General features: G+C 36.6%; 1 protein-coding gene across 1 annotated transcript in view; it reads left to right on the forward strand.

The window, feature by feature from the left end:
- The window catches only part of GUCY1A2 (guanylate cyclase 1 soluble subunit alpha 2), a 428,733-nt gene that overhangs the window by 40,043 nt on the left and 365,999 nt on the right, over positions 1-22,691 (forward strand). The window contains exons 2-3 of the mRNA XM_057552036.1: positions 1,611-1,672; positions 9,010-9,131. Of these exons, the coding sequence (XP_057408019.1) occupies positions 1,611-1,672; positions 9,010-9,131 (184 nt within the window). The remainder of the gene's footprint in view (positions 1-1,610; positions 1,673-9,009; positions 9,132-22,691) is intronic.

Raw genomic sequence — 22,691 nt, forward strand, 5'->3', positions numbered from 1 at the left:
AATGACTTGATTTAGGTTGGCCATGGGTTGGGTTTTTAAAGCACACTTTTCATGTGTGCTAGGTTTGCTGTGTCTGCTTCACCCTCTTCAGATTTTTCAACAGACTCATTGCTTCTTGGGTCAAGAATGATTTTCCTTTCCTAGGCATGCTATTCTACTTTGATTCTATTCTTATGAACAGAAACATCTATACCAGTTTGGGACCTCATGTTCATCTTTTTAACCTAGTATAAAGGAAAAAACAGCTGTTGAAAGAAGTTGCCCTGTATCTCTTTCTTTGAACACTTGGAGGCTGATTTCTCCTAAAATTAATTTCTGAAATGGCTTGGCTAAAGTGAAGAATATATCTGAGCTCTTAGATTTGCTCAGTGAAGATGTTCTCCTAAATGGTAGTGTAGAATAGTTCTCAGTGGATGCCCTTGATTTAATTGAAGCTCAGTTTCCTCAAGCTTTAAAATAGCCATTTCCTACCAAGGAGGATGTTGAAACTATTAGGTAGGGAGATTTTTACATCTATCCTGGACATTTTTCATAGAGAGGTATACATGGAAGAGGTTCAAGTGAACCCTGACAACAATCTCTGTAGTCTCCTTTAAATTACATATCTTTAAGACAATCTTTTTGAAGGATTAGGGATGGGAAATAAACTGATATTTATTAACTGCTTCTTAGGTAGCAGCATTGTGCTAGATGCTTTCTGCAGATTACCTTTTTAGATTTATCTAGGTTTGTGTGGTTAATTAGTGGCAGCCCACAAGATTACCAAACTACCATGCTGCTCTCACATCTTGAAGGGTCTGTGTCAGAGTCATTATAACCCCCCAAAATTCATCCATGGCTATAATAGATCAATGTTTTGATAAGCTTTTTTTTCCTGCTTGATTAGAAGTTGTTATTATTTAAAAAATTCACACCCTTGCCACTGAAAATTTGGTTCTTATTATAATTTGTTAATAAAATCTGTGTTTTAAGATCTTTGAGTCACTTTCATGCCTCCCTAGGTCTGAGACTCCAAGATGAGGCTCTGTTGCCTAAATAAGTCTAGAATAATTCTTGCTCTGGGATTAAGAAACTCTGTCTCTAGCTGTCATGGAGAGGAGAGGATTATAAAATTCAGTCATGAGCTGCTTAGGTATTTTCCGAAGATCCCATTTCTTTCCCCAAACACTCTGGCCCCTCTTGGACACTCTAGAACCCTTGCTTGAAATCTCTTGAGGAAGTCAGGCTTGACCTGGGCATTACTCATCTTATTTAGTACACCCCTCTCCACTGCCCCCAATGTCTAGGTTTATTGTAGGCAGCCAATGAGTATTTTGTTGAACTTAATAGCTAGTACAAAAGCATTGGGGAAAATATGGCTAGGAAATGCTATCATATTTGAAATTGGAAAATTCTGGGTAATTGCTGAGTGCCTCATATTATTAGTTCCTGTGGGGAAAATACATGGCAGAATTCATGATGGGTTTATATTGTAAAATGAAAACTCTTATGAGATGAATCAGAAGCTACATATCTGCTTATGATACTCAGAATGGAATGACACTGATTTGCTGATTATTATTATTATTATTATTATTATTATTATTATTATTATTATTATTATTCTGTAGCCCCAGATGATACAGCAAACTCTAAAGAGGACATTGCAGTATTATGAACACCAATTTACTGGGTAAGTAAAAATTGATTTTGGCTATTATTGGGGACAAATTAAAGATAATTACTACATAGAGAACAGACCTGTGGTTGCCAAGTGGCAGGGGATAGGGCTGGGGGAGGGATGGAGTGGGAGGTTGGGGTTAGCAGATGTAAGCTATTATATATAAAATGGATAAACAACAAGGTCCTACTATATAGCACAGGGAACTATAGTCAATATCCTATGATAAACTATAATGGAAAAGAATATATATAAAAAGAATGTAGATATGTATAACTGAATCACTTTGCTGTACAGCAGAAATTAACACAACATTGTAAATCAACTATACTCCAATTTTAAAAAAGGAGTTACTCAAACATAGCTGTTGAACATGTGGGCAACCAAGTCAACCTTATTGCATAGTGATTATGATCTCAGTGTGAAGTGGGAGCTCATAGGAGCCCCATGGAGTGATTTCCTTTAGTTTATTTATGTTGAATCCTTTTAAGTAAAATCCCTTTTGCTAGTGCTTTCCTTTTTCTTCCTTCTTGTGCTCCCACCCTCTCATTCTCATCCACTGAATCTCATATTTTGCCTTAGTAATATCATAAGGTTTATTGGTACCAACCAAGAGGCTTTAAATGGGATTTTAGGATCCTTCAGTAAAGTTTAATCAAATTCACTACAAGCTTAACACAGTTCAGTGAGAAGTATTTGTTTAGTTAGAGTCACATGCTACATATTTCCTTTATTTATTCCCCATTTCCTGAAATGGTTGTGGTATGATGTAAAATAAGAAGATTTGAGGTCAAAAGACAGGCATTCAAGACCTCACCAGGACATAGAACTTTAAAGTAACTTTATCCCTTTTAAAGGGTGATGATGATGGTAACAACTAAATCAAGGATTATATGTCATTATTAAATGAGGTAATTTTAATGAAAGTATTTTGTAAACAGGAAGCTCCAAATAAGTGTAAGTTATATCCTTGATTGGCTACGGCAGAAAGCAGTTGGCAAATACAAAAGCCTAAATTCACTTTCTGATGCAGTCTAGCTATTTAAATTAAATGTACAATGTACTACAGCTATTTATCTTTGTAGAAGTTTAAGAAGTTCTGAGGAGTCAAGTTTCAAATCCTGGTACCTCTTGAAATGTTATGGGGAATCATTTAATATTTATGGGTAATAGTCATTACCATGGGGATCAAGAACATATTTTTGGCTATTAGGATGTAGTGTGATTTTTTTTTTTTTTTTTTTTTTTTTATAAAACAAAAGGGAAGAAAACTTAGTGGAAAAATAATCTCAGTACCGAGTAGAATGCCATATACTTTAAGTGCTTGATGATTATGTTAACTGTCATTTCAAAAGGAATTGCTCTGAAACTTTGTCATATCAATCCTCAAGAGTACAGTGCTAGAAAAAACATATTATTTAAACTCATGAGATGGTTTTTAATTTGAGGCTATTTGTAGTTTTAAATGGTTTATTTTAAGGGAGATAAATAATGTCAAGTTAATCTCTTCCCACATACTCTAAAATAAAACTTAATCACTCTCATTGGACTTGCTGCTTTCAAATATGGTGTTTGGATTAAACTAGTCAATGTATTTAGAACAATTCCTGGTATGTGGTAAGCACCACATGCTTGTTTACTCATATTTATTATCATCATTATTTTTAAGATTTTAATGACAATACCAGTAATGAAATGCAAATTATTTCTGGAATTATGAATGCCCTCTCCGTTTTGAAATCAAATAATGACTGATGAAATAGTCTTATTTGTGAACTAAATTATGTCTTCATGGCAAGTCAGAGTGGGAATCTTATAAATATGATCAAAATAGATAACTAAACTGTATTACTATAATCAGCAGAAAATTATTTTTTCCATTAGTAGGATGGAGTTCTCTTTCATCTAAATAACTGCCTCAACTCTCCTCTCAATCTCTGTAGACATAGCCTGTGGTATTTCTTTGTTCATTGCCTAAATGGTCTTTCCCTAGTTCTGTTTATTGCAGACACAGTATTTAAAAAACAGATAGGGTATAGGACTTTCATATAAAGAGGTGTCTTCATGTCCTACTGGTTCTAAGACCTAGTAGCATATTTTTGCTTGGGTGTTGGCTACCTTCTGAGGACCTGAAGTACCTTTGCTCACTGTCTTTTTCTGTGCTCATGCTGATGAAGATAAAAAGGGCCATGGTTTCCCTGTCCAGTGTCCTCTTTGCCTTTTGGAGTCCATCTTTCTGCTTTCAATTTCTTTTTTCAATACTGAAAAAGGAGAGCATCTATGATCACTAACACTTGGATTAAAATGTATTCACTCATATGTGTTGTTCCTCTTAAGAAAACACAATTTTATCTCTAACTGTGAAAAGGAATGTGTTTCTTACAGTTAAAGGGATTTCAGGCAATTGTGAGCAAGTGCTGGAAAGTTTACTTTACATGTTTCTGGGGAGGTGAGGGTGGGAAAGAGGTGCTTTTCCTAATCCCTGAAATTGACCTTTGCCTAAAGCTTGTCTTGAAGTAATTCAGCTTTTAGGTGTCTTGGGTTTGATGATGAATCAGAATGGGTAACAGAGAGTAGGAGCTAGCCTTTTTCTTTTTAATTTCATAATTCAGTCTCCAACAGCTAACCTTCCCATCTTCCCTTTCCTCTGTTTTGATACTTTGCCTTTGGATCTGCATTATTTATCAGAGCTCCAGGATTGTATAGTCTTGCTCCTTAATTAATTTTTATACCGGTAGCCCATAGAAACTCTCTGAGGCTTTTTTTAGTCTCCAAGACCTAGCCTTGAATGAAGTGAGCAGCTGTTCAAAGGATCAGACAGATGGAGGATTGGGAGGGAGTGGCCGATGGATCCTCTTGTTAGGAAGTAAGATAGCCTCTCTGTACTTCAGCAACTTTATCTTTAAACATTTATTCTGTTCCTTAACTTATCCATTCACTTGTTCATTTATTTATTCATAGAGATCATTCAAGTTGGGAAAATAAGTGCTTAAATAATTTATTCATGCGGTATGATAAATCTTCATCTCTTCATCTCCACTGTCACCATGATCTCTCAGATAGAGATTCCTATCTAGTTTTCTGGCTTCTACTCCTGTAGTTTCTGATCATGTATGTCTGGGTGAGGCTCAAGAATTGGCATTTCTAAGGAGTTCCCAGATACTGCTGATTCTACTGGTCCAGGGATCATGCTTTGAAATCCCTGTTTAAAACCATATAATAACTTACTGTGATAGAATAAAATCTGAGCTATTCCTGTGATCTGGCCTCTGCTTACCTCTCTGATTTCATCCTATTCCACTCCCCACTTTTCACTCCACTCCAGCCACTCCAGCCTTCTGTTGGTTTCCCAACTATACCAAAGCAGGAAGGTATGACACCACCTAAAGTAATCCTCAATCCCCTACCTTAATTTCCAACCGCAGTGATTTTCTACTACATTAGTCTCTATTATCTCTCTTCATAGTACTTATCATTAGCTTATATTATCTTGTTTATTTTCTTATTTGGTTATTTATCTTATTTACTCTTATATTATTGTGTCTTTGTAAATGCTTGGTACATAGGAGGAACTAACAGTTTTTTGTGAGGAGGGAGGAGTGTGAATAAATGAATACATTGTACCCTAGAGGTATGTACACAGAGGTATGTATATAGTGGATAAAAGAGTAAATTATGCCTCGGAAAGGGGTGTAAAATGAGTAATCTCTAGGGTCCATTATAGTTCTAAAATCTACAGTTCTAGTATCCAAAATCCTTCTTTTTATGGCATAAATTATACTCATTTATTTGCATAGTTTTCCATTTATGCTTAATGTTCTGCTACAGTGTGTCAGATTGACTTTGTGGTAAATTTTGATTGCTGTGTAAACTCTGCATATGCAGTCTTCTTCCCTCAATCTAAAATGAGAAAAGAGGGCCCTGACTGTTCATCTTTATGTTAGCCTTTCTTTAACTCAAGCTTCTAGGGAATGGGCTAGCGTTGGGGGCAGTGTGGGGTGGGAAGAATAGTGAGAAGCAAAAGTGGTAAGTAGGAGACAGGCAGTGTTTACCTTAGGAATCAAAAGGAACTCAGAATTGAGGAAAATCTGGTTTATGGTGACAATTTTTTCTGATGACATTCTTGTCATTATCTTGTGCCCTTCTCTCTGTGCAGCTTTATTGTGTAGTATAGAGCAAGGGACTGCGAAAATATGCTTTGGAAGTAGACATACCAGATTTACTAGATTTAAAGTCAGGTGTGCCTTTGAATGATCATGGGCAGATTACTTAACCTCCCTGAGTCTCAATTTTCTCATTTTTAAACATGGGAATAATAGCACAGTAGGGGTGATGTTTAAATGAAATATTAATGATAATAATGTGGTAAGTCATATAATCAGCTTGGTATACATAGGTAATCAGTATGTTTGTTGAATTATAATTACCACTATTGTATCTGACTCTTTTGCACCTTAATTTTTGTTGATTGTCTTTCCCTTTATCCTCTTGCTGTATCCTTTACCTGTCCTCCTTGAGCCTTTAAAACTCTGCAATCATTTGTTTAGCATCAGGAGTTAAATATGCCCAGTTCATGTTCTAGCTACAGCTTTCTTCTTACAGAGAATTTGGATTTTTTTAAATCTAAATTTCTTCCTCCAGAGTGCCTAATCTAACTGCTCTCACTCATGTTTATACTACACCACTCCTACTGGTCTTTAGCTCACAAAAATGGATTGCTATGGTAGGGAAGATAAAGCAGAGATTTCTTTAAAACTGATTGGAAAATAACATGATCATCTTTCTGAGATGTAATTTTAATTCATTATATATTTTAAACATCAAAGTATAGAAAAATATGTATTCAGTATCATGCCATTCATTTTATACTTTTTGCCAGAATGAGCATCGTTGTGCTAATATCACAGGTAGGACTGCTGCCAACCTCATATTGGTCTGGGACACCATTTCCTATAGTCATCTAAAGGTATATTATTACTCCATTTATCACTGTGGGCTCTATGTTTGTTTTATACAGCCAACCTCTGTTCTCTTTTTATTTTGACAGTTGAATAAGGATTAAGCTAGAATAATTTCAATAGGACGTTAGAAGTGAAATTAGGAGTGGGTTAACCCTGCTTATTCTGGGAAACAAGCTTCAATGATATTACTTATGTTGTCATGGTCAGATTTAGTGGCTGTAAATGATTTTATCTAAAAAATGATGTAGCTTTTTTTGGATATATTTACATATAATATCTATCTTACTGAATAAAAACAAGTTAGATAAAATCTAATATCTATTGATTGCTCTCTGTTTTTGAGGTAATATACTGGGTACTTCATATCTGTTATTTTATTTAATACTAACAATCTATTTCATAGGATCACTGTATTAAGCTCATTTTTACAGAAGAGGAGATTGAGACTGTGAAAAAAAAATTTTGTTTAGGGTCACTCTGATTAAAATGGTGGAACTTGATTTAAAAATAAACCGTATTTGTCTGTGTTTAATGACTGTGCTCACCATCCCACCTTTTATTGAGTGATTCCTGCATTCTAGAAATTGTAGTAAGCATTTTGCTTAACTGGTTTATTGGAGTCTAATCTTACAAACATGAAACGCTTTTACTTTTTTCTCCCCAGTCATTTCAAACATGCTAGGATGAGCCCTCTTTGATACTACATTGGGCAGATTGCACTGTTTTCCAAGTACTTTCAGGGAGTATAAAGTCCACTCCAGACCAATTCAAATCTTCAATCTCATATCCAATCTTATTCTCTGTCCCTCTCTGCCTGGGTTAGACCTTGGCCTGAGGAACTTGGAATGCAATGTAGAGGTGATATCATGTATTATTGACTCCTCTGCTTTAGGCCAATCCTTTCTGGTTCCTTTCTCTTCTGATGTGTTATATCAGGCATGAATAAAATGAGAAATAGTAGAAGCCTCGTTTACTTCACTGGTGGTTGTAATAATCCTCTCTTGGCTGTGATGCCCTCAGCAAGGTGCATGTGCAGGCTCTGCCTTTACTGCTTCAGATGCCTCAGCTCCTGGCTCTGTGGATTTCACTCCACAGTCTTGCTAGTGTAATCCCTGCTCCTGGCTGCAGCCTCTAGATCGGGAAAGCAATAGGATGGGACACCCCCAGCTCACCTTTCTTTAGTGATATCTCCATATCACTAAATATGAATTTTCCCAATGGAAACCCATAGTTTTTGCCTTGCCAAATGGTAGGACTGTAGGCCAGTTCCAATTTGGCTCTATTTATTTTCCCTGTTAATAACACTCCCTGGAATCTTCTTCCATTCAGTCAGGTATAGAGGGACGATCAGGAATTCCACCACCTCAGCAGATATTCACTGAGGAATGAGATACCTAAACCTCAGTCTCTATCAGAGTAGATCCCTCTTTCACCATCTGGTCCTCTGTAGGGAATATTCCCTTTCTCTCTTTTACTTGTGTTTGTGTGTGTGTGGATGGGGGGAGAGAACAACAGTACTCTCCTCCTAGGCCAATAACTCATTCTTCTGATTATTTTCTTTCATATTTTTCCTATTCCTTGGCTTATGTATGCTGGTGGTGATGTGACAGTGGCAGTGACTATTTAGTCACTTCTTAAGTTCTGAAGGTGATGTCTGGTCTTCTTGGCTACTCTTTTGAAACATGGGAGCGTTTGACCCCTATTTTCTGCAGCTTTGGTGCCTTAGCTCTAATTCAGAGGAAACTGGAAAAGTTTCAGTCAACACAGGCATTTTATCAACACAGGCATTTTATCTTTAAGTCCTTGTAAGAACTCTAGGAGGTATCTCCATTTCATGAGGGAGGAAAGTTAGACTAATAGAGATTAGATTACTTTCCCAAAGTCTCACAGATAGAAAAAGGTAAGACCATGATTCAAATTCTGTCAGACACCAATTGCTTTATTTGCTTATTTGTTATCCATGCTAATTTCTTGACTGTAAGAGAAGTTAAGATGTGTTTACTTTCAACACAGTTAGTGCCAACGCACCAAATTAGCACTGTTAATTATTCTTTTTCTAGGTAAATTCATTATAGAAACAAATTACCAGTAGTTATGAAGCACTCAAATAAAGAAACATTAGCTATACAAACTGATATATTTTCTGGTTCTCATCATTTATTTTTTTCACACATTGCTTTCTTGTTAATGATTGCTTCCAGTTCCAGGTCCACATTGCTTATTCTGATGTTAGTGATGGGTTATGCCAGAAATTATGTCTTAAAGCTTCAGTTGTTTGAAAATGTCATTATGCTAAGAGCATAAACACATGCTTTTGTGTATGTATATGAGTGCATTTGCAGAGTCTTTTAAAAATTTCTCCATATACTAATTTTGTTTTCTTCTTAGTTATAGGGATGTAGAAAAGAATTTCTACAATATTTCTAACAGATGCTCCTATGCAGACCATTCCAACAAAGAAGACATTGAAGATGTCTCAGGAATTCTTCAGTGTACTGCTAATGTACTCGGTATAGTAACTATATATTTATAAGGTTGAGAGAGAATGAGTAAGGGGAAGGGGGAAAAGTAAAAAAGAGTAAATGTTTCATTTTCTATGAAAGAGAGATTTGGAGACTATGGTGAATTGAGACCAAGACCTTGTCTTCAAGTGACTTAGTTTCAATACTTCTGATGATATTTAAATGGAAATTACATGCATGCCATTTACTTGGAGACTGGAAAACATTACATTCCAGGCAAATTTTTCTAAATATTCATATCTGAGTATTATTAGCCTCCTGTAATCCATATTTCTCTGGCTCTTACTGTCAGTTAAAATTAGGGATCTTCCTCTTTTCTCAAAGTCCATGCTTTATTATTATTATTATTATTATTATTATTATTATTATTATTTATTCTACTATTTCTGGAACGCCTGGTTGGGGCTGGAGGGTGGCTCACATGTACTCAGAGTGGACTCTACAACTCAAAGGCAGTGAGGTAGGTCATCTATGGAAGTCTCTGTGCCCTGTTTATAGGGGGGCATTTACCTTGAAAATACTAGTATTTCTGACAAAGGGCTGTTTTTAGATGTTCCCAACATGGTAAGGGATATTGTTATAAACTGCACTGAATCATGCAGCTATAAAGTACCATAAATGAGATGTCCTATCTTATGATCTGAAGTTCTTGGTGTGTGAGAGGTACATTGTATTATACACAAAGTCGATACCATAGCAGGAATATTTTTTGCTCTAATGTCTTACATAGTTTTTTGGGAAAGATACCTCTTTCAATTTTTTTGGAATCTTCTTTTTGCCTTAGAACTCAGACAGAAATCCATGGAGTTCTGGGGAGTGGTGGGGGGGGGAAAGCAAATCTTAGTGACTGACTCCATACAAAACTCAGAATCACCTCTCTCAGAATCAGATTTTGGAGACTAGGAAAAACTTGTTTCCCTTTCTTTCCCTTTAGGGTAAGTACTTTCCCTGGAGACATCTGAGTCCCTCCTACAAACAGATTCCAGGTGACCTCAATGCATGAGTTTACTAGATTTTTCTAAACATATCTGACTCCCAGAGGCAGACCTGGCTTTAACACTCAAGCTGGGACTCCAGCTAGACATTGACTACATTTTCTTCCTAGGTAACTTGTAAGCATAAAATATTACAATAAGAACATGGACCTTTTGTGAGGGGAGGCATATAGATGTAAGTGGTTTGTCCAAGGCAATAATGGGCAGTGAAAAGATGTACTTACCTCAATCTCAGTACAACTCCATGGATGTCATACTACACAAGTCAACATTATTATTGGAGAAGATAAGGGGTGAGAGTAAAGGTGGGGTGGGGTTGGGCATTACCCAAGAACTGTTTATAGTTTTCTGATTTTGTATTTCTCAGGACTCTCTCATAAGTGATATCTATTTCTTTTGACACATTGTGATTTTTGAAAGGGTGAGGTGAGATGATGTTCCACTAAGAGGGATGTATCAGGATCTTGGCCAAGGGATTTTTAATATATTGAAAAATTTCTCTTTAATTACTAATTTTCTAAATGATTCCCTGCCCTTCCTTTCCTTTCCTTATGCTGCCTACTTTGAGAATCGCTGAGTTAGAGGGAGTAAGAGGTGTACAAGATGATGAATATGTAAGAAGTACTAAAGACTTTTTCTGAACTGTGACTTGGAAATAAGTGTACACAATTCCTACAAGAAACTCTAGGTCAGACAATTTGATATAGTAAACACCAGGTGATACTGTTGGCCCAGCATAGCTTAGTTGATAGATTAAGTTAGTGAGTGAAAAGAACAGCAGGCAGTATGCTACCTGATGGTATTAGGGAAAGAGTAGTTTTTAAATAAGTACTTATAATTTAGAAGAGGACTGTATAACAGGGTTTAGATTTCCATAAATATTAAATTTTTCTGGAAAAAAGACATTAGGTCTAATTTTTTTCCCTGTAAGTAATGATGGGTTGTTCTCAAAATGTAAAAAGCACAATCTTGTAAATGACTGCCTCCTGTTCACAAGACGCTGGCATGTATCCAACAGGTGATTATGTGCCTAAGACGTAGCTGTTCTCTTAACTTATGTCCTATCATAATTCTTGAAATATAGACTGAGGACAGAGATGACAGCTTTTCTAGTCATATTCAATGTAAGCTTTATTTTTATTTTTAACAAGTCACGGAAGTATGATTAATCTTCGTTTGCTTAGCTCTCACCTTTTACAAAGAATTATATTTAAAGTCTTCTGTGCAATCATTTATGCAAATGCAAAAATTGATTAACTCACTGAAAAGAAAAACACCATAAAGAAAGAGGACCTGTTCTGAGTTGGGGAGTTTAGCATGGAGAAATAGAGTTTCAACGAGTTTAAGAAAAATGTTGATGCCTGGAAGCCCTCTCTGTGGATGCCAGAGGGCAGTTTTCCAACTCTATGATTTATATTTACCAGCTTTGGGTGGTGTGGTTAGAATACTAGTGGATTGGATTTGAGGGATACATATTTCTCTCACCTTCTTAACATATTACAAGGTTATAGTAAAGACTAGAATTGTGTTTGTTCACTCATCTGAATGTTATTTATATTTCACCTATCATCAAAAAATATTTAAAGCCATAGGTCAGAAAATATGATCAGAGTAACAAATTTTTCTCCTTTCAAAATGACCATCTCTATCTACTTAGTATAAACTCTAGGTAGTTTGATCGTTTACCAGCTCTTCAGGTTGAAGTTTGAGTTAAGTGGTTGGCATGGAATAAAAAGAGAAACCTGAAGAGAAGGAGAAAGCTTGTTGCAGAAGACCGGTCATGCTTCTGTCATGCATTTGTTCCATTGCCTCTTCCCTAGGACTCCCTGGAAACATGCACATTACAGAGTGGTTTATGCCCTCTGTAGTAATGGTAAAGAACTATTTCTAGACATCAACATTTTTGTCATTGATTTTCTTTTGTTGGCTTAGAAACCAGTTGTTATATTGTCTCATTATTTACAAATTAGGGATATTAAGTACAGACTATTCCTTATTTTGGTGCTCTGGCATTCACTGTGATAATGCAGTACAGTACTCTAAGGAGGTTTTTAAACTCTGGAAAAAAGAATATACAAAGAGAGATAGTTGTGAACAATGCCCTCCCTACTGGAGGCTTTTAGTGTTAAACGTACTGCTTTATTTAGTACATCTTTTGCATACCAAAATGATCTTCTAATTTTAGTTGTTTGAAAAATGTAAGCCTTTTCCAGGCATAATCTGCAAAGCTCACTTTTAGCTCCAATTAAGTAAAAAAATGTGTTTATAGTCTTATGAGGTACAGCATTGAGTATTTTCTTGGAAATTGTAACAGTTGATTGGTACAATGAAGCATCTATGCTAAAGCATTAAAGGGTGTATACTGTGTTTTCTGCTGAAGTGTTGCCACCTGATCCTGTATCTTGGATTTAGGTAATGTTGGGGAAAGGAAGACAGAATTGAATAGGGAGACTTAAGGGAGAAGGATGATATATTGCTTAGCTCCCTTTGCGTAATACAATTTAAAATAAATGAGGATTATGAGGATTTCAGTTTTAACAGGTTTTGATACTGTTAAAGGGGTTGTGGGTGTTTCATCAAGAGCCATAAGATATAGATGGTGTAGGATAAAGTCATTCCACAGTAGGACAGAAATCATATAGAAATGAGAGATCTAAGGTAATTCCTCTACTGATGAATTATAGCAAACAGAGGTTTACTATTTTAATAAGCGTCAGTTATTTACTAAGTATTAACAAAGCATAGTTTTACACTGCCTTGGCTAAAGTGCATTTTCTCTCAAAATAATTGGTGAAGGACATGAATTGTGAAAGAATATTCATTAAAGTTTTTTTCTGTTTTAAAGGTCTTCTGTTAAAGTGGGGCTTTATTGTCTCCAAAAAGTCAGCATGTAAAGTCAGTGTCAGAGTAATGTTTTCATGAGATTATTTGTTGGGAAAATGCTAGTGAGGAGAATGGAGTGGATGAACTTTGGTGCATATACCTCACAATAATTTTGTGGTAGACTCTGAAATACTGTGAAACCTGAGCTCCCTATAAAGTGCCACTGATTCCAGAATCATTAGCTGGTATGGAACTTTCTGTTGCCACTTGTTTTTATATAAGCAATAGTTTATTGCTTACATGTTGACTTGTATGTACTTTTCTGGTTTTATTGTGATTTTGAATGTGCACTTGACAACGTTTTAATTGGCCATAAAACTGTGAAGAGTTAGTTAGCCTTACTTTAAGGTTAAGATTACATGAGGGTTTCCTTAGGATAACTCTAAAACGTGTAATTGTTTAGTGAATTAGAATATATTTAACATATTTAGAATATTGGAGAACTAGTTGGTGCAAAAATCACTTATCATTTTATAGATGAATTAATATTGATAGCAATAAATAAATTCTGCCAATATAGTTCTTTTTTGGGGGGGACAAATGGTGTTTTATTTATTTTTTTATTGAAGTATAGTTGAGTTACAATGTTGTGTTCATTACTGCTGTGCAGCAAAGTGATTCAGTTATACATATACATATATTCTTTTTTTAATATTCTTTTCCATTATGGTTTTTTTTTTAAACATCTTTATTGGAGTATAATTGCTTTACAATGGTGTGTTAGTTTCTGCTTTATAACAAAGTGAATCAGTTATACGTATGTTCCCATATCTCTTCCCTCTTGCATCTCCCTCCCTCCCACCATCCCTATCCCAGCCCTCTAGGTGGTCACAAAGCACGGAGCTGATCTCCCTGTGCTATGTGATTCCTTCCCACTAGCTATCTATTTTACGTTTCATAGTGTATATTTGTCCATGACACTCTCTCACTTTCTCACATCTTACCCTTCCCCCTCCCCATATCCTCAAGTCCATTCTCTAGTAGGTCTGTGTCTTTATTCCCGTCTTGCCACTAGGTTTTTCATGACCTTTTCTTTTTTTCCCCTTAGATTCCATATATATGTGTTAGCATACTGTATTTGTTTTTCTCTTTCTGACTTACTTCACTCTGTATGACACACTCTAACTCCATCCTCCTCACTACAAATAACTCCATTTCATTTCTTTTTATGGCTGAGTAATATTCCATTGTATATATGTGCCATATCTTCTTTATCCATTCATCCGATGATGGACATTTAGGTTGCTTCCATGTCCTGGCTATTGTAAATAGAGCTGCAATGAACATTTAGGTACATGACTCTTTTTGAATTATGGTTTTCTCAGGGTGTATGCCCAGTAGTGGGATTGCTGGATCATATGGTAGTTCTATTTTTAGTTTTTTAAGGAACCTCCATACTATTCTCCATAGTGGCTGTATCAATTTACATTCCCACCAACAGTGGAAGAGTGTTCCCTTTTCTCCACACCATCTCCAGCATTTATTGTTTCTAGATTTTTTGATGATGGCCATTCTGACCGGTGTGAGATGATATCTCATTGTAGTTTTGATTTGCATTTCTCTAATGATTAATGATGTTTAGCATTCTTTCATGTGTCTGTTGGCAATCTGTATATCTTCTTTGGAGAAATGTCTATTTAGGTCTTCTGCCCATTTTTGGATTGGGTTTTTTGTTTTTTTTTATTGAGCTACATGAGCTGCTTGTAAATTTTGGAGATTAATCATTTTTCAGGGGCTTCATTTGCAAATATTTTCTCCCATTCTGAGGCTTGTCATTTCGTCTTGTTTATGGTTTCCTTTGTTGTGTAAAAGCTTTGTAGTTTCATTAGGTCCCATTTGTTTATTTTTGTTTTTACTTCCATTTCTCTAGGAGCTGGGTCAAAAAGGATCTTGCTGTGATTTATGTCATAGAGTGTTCTGCCTATGTTTTCCTCTAAGAGTTTCATAGTATCTGGCCTTACATTTAGGTCTTTAATCCATTTTGAGTTTATTTTTGTGTATGGTGTTAGGGAGTGTTCTAATTTCATACTTTTACATGTACCTGTCCAGTTTTCCCAGCACCACTTATTGAAGAGGCTGTCTTTTCTCCACTGTATACGCTTGCCTCCTTTATCAAAGATAAGGTGACCATATGTACATGGGTTTATCTCTGGGCTTTCTATCTTGTTCCATTGATCTATGTTTCTGTTTTTGTGCCAGTACCATACTGTCTTGATTACTGTAGCTTTGTAGTATAGTCTGAAGTCAGGGAGTCTGATTCCTCTGCTTCGTTTTTCGTTCTCAAGATTGCTTTGGCTATTCGGGGTCTTTTGTGTTTCCATACAAATTGTGAAATCTTTTGTTCTAGTTCTGTGAAAAATGCCAGTGGTAGTTTGATAGGGATTGCATTGAATCTGTAGATTGCTTTGGGTAGTAGAGTCATTTTCACAATGTTGATTCTTCCAATCCAAGAACATGGTATATCTCTCCATCTACTTGTATCATCTTTAATTTCTTTCATCAGTGTCTTATAATTTTCTGCATACAGGTCTTTTGTCTCCTTAGGTAGGTTTATTCCTAGATATTTTATTCTTTTTGTTGCAATGGTAAATAGGAGTGTTTTCTTAATTTCACTTTCAGATTTTTCATCATTAGTGTATAGAAATGCAAGAGATTTCTTTGCATTAATTTTGTATCCTGCTACTTTACCAAATTCATTGATTAGTTCTAATAGTTTTCAGGTAGCATCTTTAGGATTCTCTATGTATCGTATCATGTCATCTGCAAACAGTGACAGCTTTACTTCTTCTTTTCCAATTTGGATTCCTTTTATTTCTTTTTCTCCTCTGATTGCTGTGGCTAAAACTTCCAAAATTATGTTGAATAATAGTGGTGAGAATGGGCAACCTTGTCTTGTTCCTGATCTTAATGGAAATGGTTTCAGTTTTTCACAATTGGATGAAAAACTGAAATGATGGAGGATGATGTTGGCTGTGGGTTTGTCATATATGGCCTTTATTATGTTGAGGAAAGTTCCCTCTATGACTACTTTCTACAGGGCTTTTATCATAAATCGGTTTTGAATTTTGTTGAAAGCTTTCTCTGCATCTATTGAGATGATCATATGGTTTTTCTCCTTCAATTTGTTAATATGGTGTATCACATTGATTGATTTGCGTATATTGAAGAATCCTTGCATTTCTGGAATAAACCCCACTTCATCATGGTGTATGATCCTTTTAATGTGCTGTTGGATTCTGTTTGCTACTATTTTGTTGAGGATTTTTGCATCTATGTTCATCAGTGATATTCGCCTGTAGTTTTCTTTCTTTGTGACATCTTTGTCTGGTTTTGGTATCAGGGTGATGGTGGCCTTGTAGAATGAGTTTGGGAGTGTTCCTCCCTCTGCAATATTTTGGAAGAGTTTGAGAAGGATAGGTGTTAGCTCTTCTCTAAATGTTTGATAGAATTCACCTGTGAAGCCATCTGGTCCTGAGCTTTTGTTTATTGGAAGATTTTTAATCACAGTTTCAATTTCAGTGCTTGTGATTGGTGTATTCATATTTTCTATTTCTTCCTGGTTCAGTCTTGGCAGGTTGTGCATTTCTCAGAATGTGTCCATTTCTTCCAGGTTGTCCATTTTATTGGCATAGAGTTGCTTGTAGTAATCTCTCATGATCCTTTGTATTTCTGCAGTGTCAGTTGTTACTTCTCCTTTTTCATTTCTAATTCTATTTATTTGAGTCTTCTCCCTTTTTTTCTTGATAAGTCTGGCTAATGGTTTATCAATTTTGTTTATCTTCTTAAAGAACCAGCTTTTAGTTTTATTGATCTTTCCTATTGTTTCCCTCATTTCTTTTTCATTTATTTCTGATCTGATCTTTATGATTTCTTTCCTTCTGCTAACTTTGGGGTTTTTTTTGTTCTTATTTCTCTAATTGCTTTATGTGCAAGGTTAGGTTGTTTATTTGAGGTGTTTCCTGTTTCTTGAGGTAGGCTTGTATTGCTATAAACTTCCCTCTTAGAACTGCTTTTGCTGCATCCCATTGGTTTTGGGTCGTCGTGTCTCCATTGTCATTTGTTTCCAGGTATTTTTTGATTTCCCCTTTGATTTCTTCAGTGATCACTTCGTTATTAAGTAGTGTATTGTGTAGCCTCCATGTGTTTGTAGTTTTTACAGATCTTTTCCTGTGATTGATATCTAGTCTCATAGCGTTGTCGTCAGAAAAGATACTTGATACGATTTCAATTTTCTTAAATTTACCAAGGCTTGATTTGTGACCCAAGATATGATCTATCCTGGAGAATGTTCCATGAGCACTTGAGAAAAATGTGTATTCTGTTGTTTTTGGATGGAATGTCCTATAAATATCGATTAAGTCCATCTTGTTTAATGTATCATTTAAAGCTTGTGTTTCCTTATTTATTTTCATTTTGGATGATCTGTCCATTGGTGAAAGTGGGGTATTAAAGTCCCCTACTATGAATGTGTTACTGTTGATTTCCCCTTTTATGGCTGTTAGTATTTGCCTTATGTTTTGAGGTGCTCCTATGTTGGGTACATAAATATTTACAATTGTTATACCTTCCTCTTGGATCGATCCCTTGATCATTATATAGTGTCCTTCTTTGTCTTTTGTAATAGTCTTTATTTTAAAGTCTATTTTGTCTGATATAAGAATTGCTACTCTAGTGTTTTTTCATTTCCATTTGCATGGAATATCTTTTTCCATCCCCTCACTTTCAGTCTGTATGTGTCCCTAGGTCTGAAGTGGGTCTCTTGTAGACAGCATATATACGGGTCTTGTTTTGGTATCCATTCAGCCAGTCCGTGTCTTTTGGTGGGAGCATTTAATCCATTTACATTTAAGGTAATTATTGATATGTATGTTCCTATTTTCATTTTCTTAAATATTTTGGGTTTGTTATTGTAGATGTTTTCCTTCTCCTGAGTTTCTTGCCTAGAGAAGTTCCTTTAGCATTTGTTGTAAAGCTGGTTTGGTGGTGCTGAACTCTCTCAGCTTTTGCTTGTCTGTAAAGGTGTTAATTTCTCCATCAAATCTGAATGAGATCCTTGCTGGGTAGAGTAATCTTGGTTGTAGTTTTTTCTCCTTCATCACTTTAAATAGGTCCTGCCACTCCCTTCTGGCTTGCAGAGTTTCTGCTGAAAGATCAGCTGTTAACCTTATGGGGATTCCCTTGTTTGTTATTTGTTTTTTTTCCCTTGCTGCTTTTAATATGTTTTCTTTGTATTTAATTTTGGATAGTTTGATTAATATGTGTCTTGGCGTGTTTCTCCTTGTATTTATCCTGTATGGGAGTCTGTGCTTCCCGGACTTGATTAACTATTTCCTTTGCCATATTAGGGAAGTTTTCAACTATAATCTCTTCAAATATTTTCTCAGTCCCTTTCTTTTTCTCTTCTTCTGGGACCCCTATAATTCGAATGTTGGTGCATTTAATGTTGTCCCAGAGGTCTCTGAGACTGTCCTCAGTTCTTTTCATTCTTTTTTCTTTATTCTGCTCTGCAGTAGTTATTTCCACTATTTTATCTTCCAGGTCACTTATCCGTTCTTCTGCCTCAGTTATTCTGCTATTGATCCCGTCTAGAGTATTTTAAATTTCATTTATTGTGTTTTTCATTGTTGCTTGGTTCCTCTTTTTAGTTCTTCTAGGTCCTTGTTAAATGTTTCTTGCATTTTGTGTATTCTCTTTCCAAGATTTTGTATCATCTTTACTATCATTATTCTGAATTCTTTTTCAGGTAGACTGCCTATCTCCTCTTCATTTGTTAGGTCTAGTGTGTTTTTACCTTGCTCCTTCATTTGCTGTGTGTTTCTCTATCTTCTCATTTTGCTTATCTTACTGTGTTTGGGGTCTCCTTTTCACAGGTTGCAGGTTCGTTATTCCTGTTGTTTTTGGTATCTGTCCCCAGTGGCCAAGGTTGGTTCAGTGGGTTGTATAGACTTCCTAGTGGAGGGGACTAGTACCTGTGTTCTGGTGGATGAGGCTGTATCTTGTCTTTCTGGTGGGCAGGTCCACGTCTGGTGGTGTGTTTTGGGGTGTCTGTGGCCTTATTATGATTTTAAGCAGCCTCTCTGCTAATGGATGGGGCTGTGTTCCTGTCCTGCTAGTTGTTTGACATAGGGTGTCCAGCACTATAGTTTGTTGGTCGTTGAGTGAAGCTGTGTGTTGGTGTTGAGATGGAGATCTCTGGGAGATTTTCATCGTTTGGTATTACATGTAGCTGGGAGGTCTCCTGTGGACCAGTGTCCTGAAGTTGGCTCTCCCACCTCAGAGGCACAGCCCTGATGCCTGTCTGGAGCACCAAGAGTCTTTCATCCACACGGCTCAGAATAAAAGGGAGAAAAAATAGAAAGAGGATAAAATAAAATAAAGTAAGATAAAATAAAGTTATTAAAATAAAAAATAATTATTAAGAATAAAAATGTTTAAAGTAAAAAAAAAAAAAAACAACAGACAGAACCCTAGGACAAATGGTGAAAGCAAAGTTATATAGACAAAATCTCACACAGAAGAATACACATACACACTCACAAAAAGAGGAAAAGGGGAATAAATAATATATCTTGCTCCCAAAGTCCACCACCTCAATTTGGGATGATTTGTTGTCTATTCAGGTATTCCACAGATGCAGGTACATCAAGTTGTTTGTGGAGTTTTCATCCCCTGCTTCTGAGGCTGCTGGGAGAAATTTCCCTTTCTCTTCTTTGTTTGCACAGCTCCCGGTTACAGCTTTGGATTTGGCCCCTCCTTTCCATGTAGGTTGCCTGAGGGTGTTTGTTCCTGCCCAGACAGGACAGGGTTAAAGTAGCAGCTGATTCGGGGGCTTTGGCTCACTCAGGCCTGGGGGGAGGGAGGAGTACAGAATGCGTGGTGAGCCTGTGGTGGTGGAGGCTGGCGTGACGTTGCACCAGCCTGAGGCGCGCTGTGTGTCCTCCCGGGGAAGTTGTCCCTGCATCACGGGACCCTGGCAGAGGGGGGCTGCATATGCTTCCAGGAGGGGAGGTGTGGATAGTGACCTGTGCTTGCACACAGGCTTCTTGGTGCCGGCAGCAGCAGCTTTAGCGTTTCATGCCCGTCTCGGGTCCACGCTGATAGCCGTGGCTCACGCCGGTCTCTGGATCTTGTTTAGGCGGCGCTCTGAATCCCCTCTCCTTGTGCACCAGGAAACAAAGAGGCACGAAAAAGTCTCTTGCCTGCTGGGCAGCTCCAGACCTTTTCCCGGACTCCCTCCCACTCGCTGTGGTGCGCTAACCCCTTCAGACTGTGTTCACGCCTCCAACCCCAGTCCTCTCCCTGAGATCCGACTGAAGCCGTAGCCTCAGCTCCCAGCGCCCTCCCACCCAGGCGTGTGAGCAGACAAGCCTCTTGGGCTGGTGAGTGCTGGTCGGCACTGATCCTCTGTGCGGGAATCTCTCTGCTTTGCCCTCCGCACCCCTGTTGCTGCGCTCTCCTCCGTGGCTCCGAAGCGTCCCCCCTCCGCCACCCGCAGTCTCCGCCCATGAATGGGCTTCCTAGTGTGTGGAAACCTTTCCTCCTTCACAGCTCCCTCCCACTGGTGCAGGTCCCATCCCTATTCTTTTGTCTCTGTTGTTTCTTTTTTTCTTTTGCCCTACCCAGGTACGTAGGGGAGTTTCTTGCCTTTTGGGAGGTCTGACGTCTTCTGCCTGCGTTCAGTGGGTGTTCTATAGGGGCAGTTCCACGTGTAGATGTATTTCTGATGTATCTGTGGGGAGGAAGGTGATCTCCGTATCTTACTCTTCCGCCATCTTCTCCTCTCTCCTCCATTATGGTTTATCATAGGATATTGAACAGAGTTCAATATAGTTATTACTGTAACTTGGTAACTGATCAGTTTTCTCTTTCATTAAAAGTAAATTAAAAGTAAATAAAAAGGAAAAAGTGTCAGTATTTTAATGAGATGAATTGGAGTTAGGGTGGCTGGAAGGGAACTGCTTTATTAACTGATTTAATAATGATATTATAATGTAGTAATTTAGAGCAAAGACTAGAGCCAGATTACTTAGTTATGAAAACATACTTACTCGCTGTACGAACTGGAATAAGTTACTTAATCTTTCCATACTAAATATTTCTCATTTGTAAAATGGGGATAATATAATTACATACCTCCTAGAGTTGTTAGGAAGATTAAATAAGTTAATTTATATACAGTACTTATAGCAGCCTGATAAATAACAAATGCTGCAGTGTTTGCTCGTATTATTGAATATTCACAAAATAATGTTTGCATCAGAACTGGGAGGTCAATATTCTCCCTTTTATAGTTGAGGAAACATATTTTGAGACATTAACTTGTTGCTAAGTTCCTTTGTCAGTGCTGACAAGCCACAAAAGCAGGATTTAAACCCAGGTCAGTCTGATTCCAAACCTTTCCCTGCTTCATGCTGCCTTCAAGGGTCATTGGACTAAGATTGACTTTACATCACACCTCCAATGCTAATTACACAAGTCTTTCTAGTTCTCTGAATTATGAAAGTTTTCATTGTATTGTATTTTACTTAGTTCATTACTACTTGAAAGTGTACTAGGGATACTTGCTTGCATAAGGATAGTATCAAAAAAGTTTGGTTATTTATCATTAGTATTAAGGAGAATGCAGTTTCCTTGTAATTTGAATCATTTACAGGTTAGATTTTTTTTTTAGATTTCAGGTGTTGACAGTGCAAATTAAGGGTGACAGTGTTTGGCTCATGACACAAACATGGTTTCATAGTGATGCTGTAGTAAATCCTATGCCAGTTCTGTTGGCCACAAGATTTCAAGCTGATTTGGTGACTTAATTTAATATGTTAGATGTCATTGGCCTAGCACAAACCTTGCAAAAGGCTGTATTTACAATGCCATTGATTTTTTTTTTAATGGTTAAGCTTAGGAATATTGTCAGAGTATCTCATTTAGGAATTTAATAATTTAGGCATTATTAAATTTAGGAATTTAATAATTATAAAATTATTAAAATTATTAAATTTAGGAATTTAATAATTCTTAGTAGAGAATTGAGTAGTGATTCTATGTAAATTAAAAATAACTTCTGTTTTCTGCTCTTTGCTTGAATACTTTTTTCTGAAATGATTAGATGTAGTAGGTAGGCCTGAAAAGGAATGAGACCGCTGAGTGTGAACACTGCCTCCAATATGTGTAAAATTATAAAACATTTAAATAAAAGCTGATCCTTAAATTATGCAGACCAGTTTTAGAAGATACAAGTATATTGAGAAGAAATGTAGAGAGCTTTCTTTACTCGCCTAGATATTTTTTTCTCTTGGGAGCATTTTCTTCTGAATCTTATGACAAGCCTTTTCCCATTTATCCTGCTAAATTTCTCCGCACTAAGCTTCTCTTCTTTACTGAAAAAACATGACAGTCATTTTTCTTTCTTATTTTTTAGATCTTCTTTGTTTATATCTAATGTGTTATTGCCTTATCACTAGCAGCTTTCTGTCTTGGACCTCTTCCTTATGTGGTAGAGCAACCTCTCACATCCTAAATTCTTCAGATTGTCTGTTGTTCTCTTTTCTGAATTTTTTAGTAGGTAGGTTTTTACTTTTCTTTTCCCTTTAAGTTTTTAAGAAATAAACTTTTAATTTTAGTATAGTTTCAGATTTACAGAAAAGGTGTGAAGATAGTATAGAAGGTTCTCATA

The sequence above is a fragment of the Balaenoptera acutorostrata genome, chromosome 9 (genome assembly GCF_949987535.1).
Source record: "Balaenoptera acutorostrata chromosome 9, mBalAcu1.1, whole genome shotgun sequence".
NCBI lineage: Eukaryota > Metazoa > Chordata > Mammalia > Artiodactyla > Balaenopteridae > Balaenoptera > Balaenoptera acutorostrata.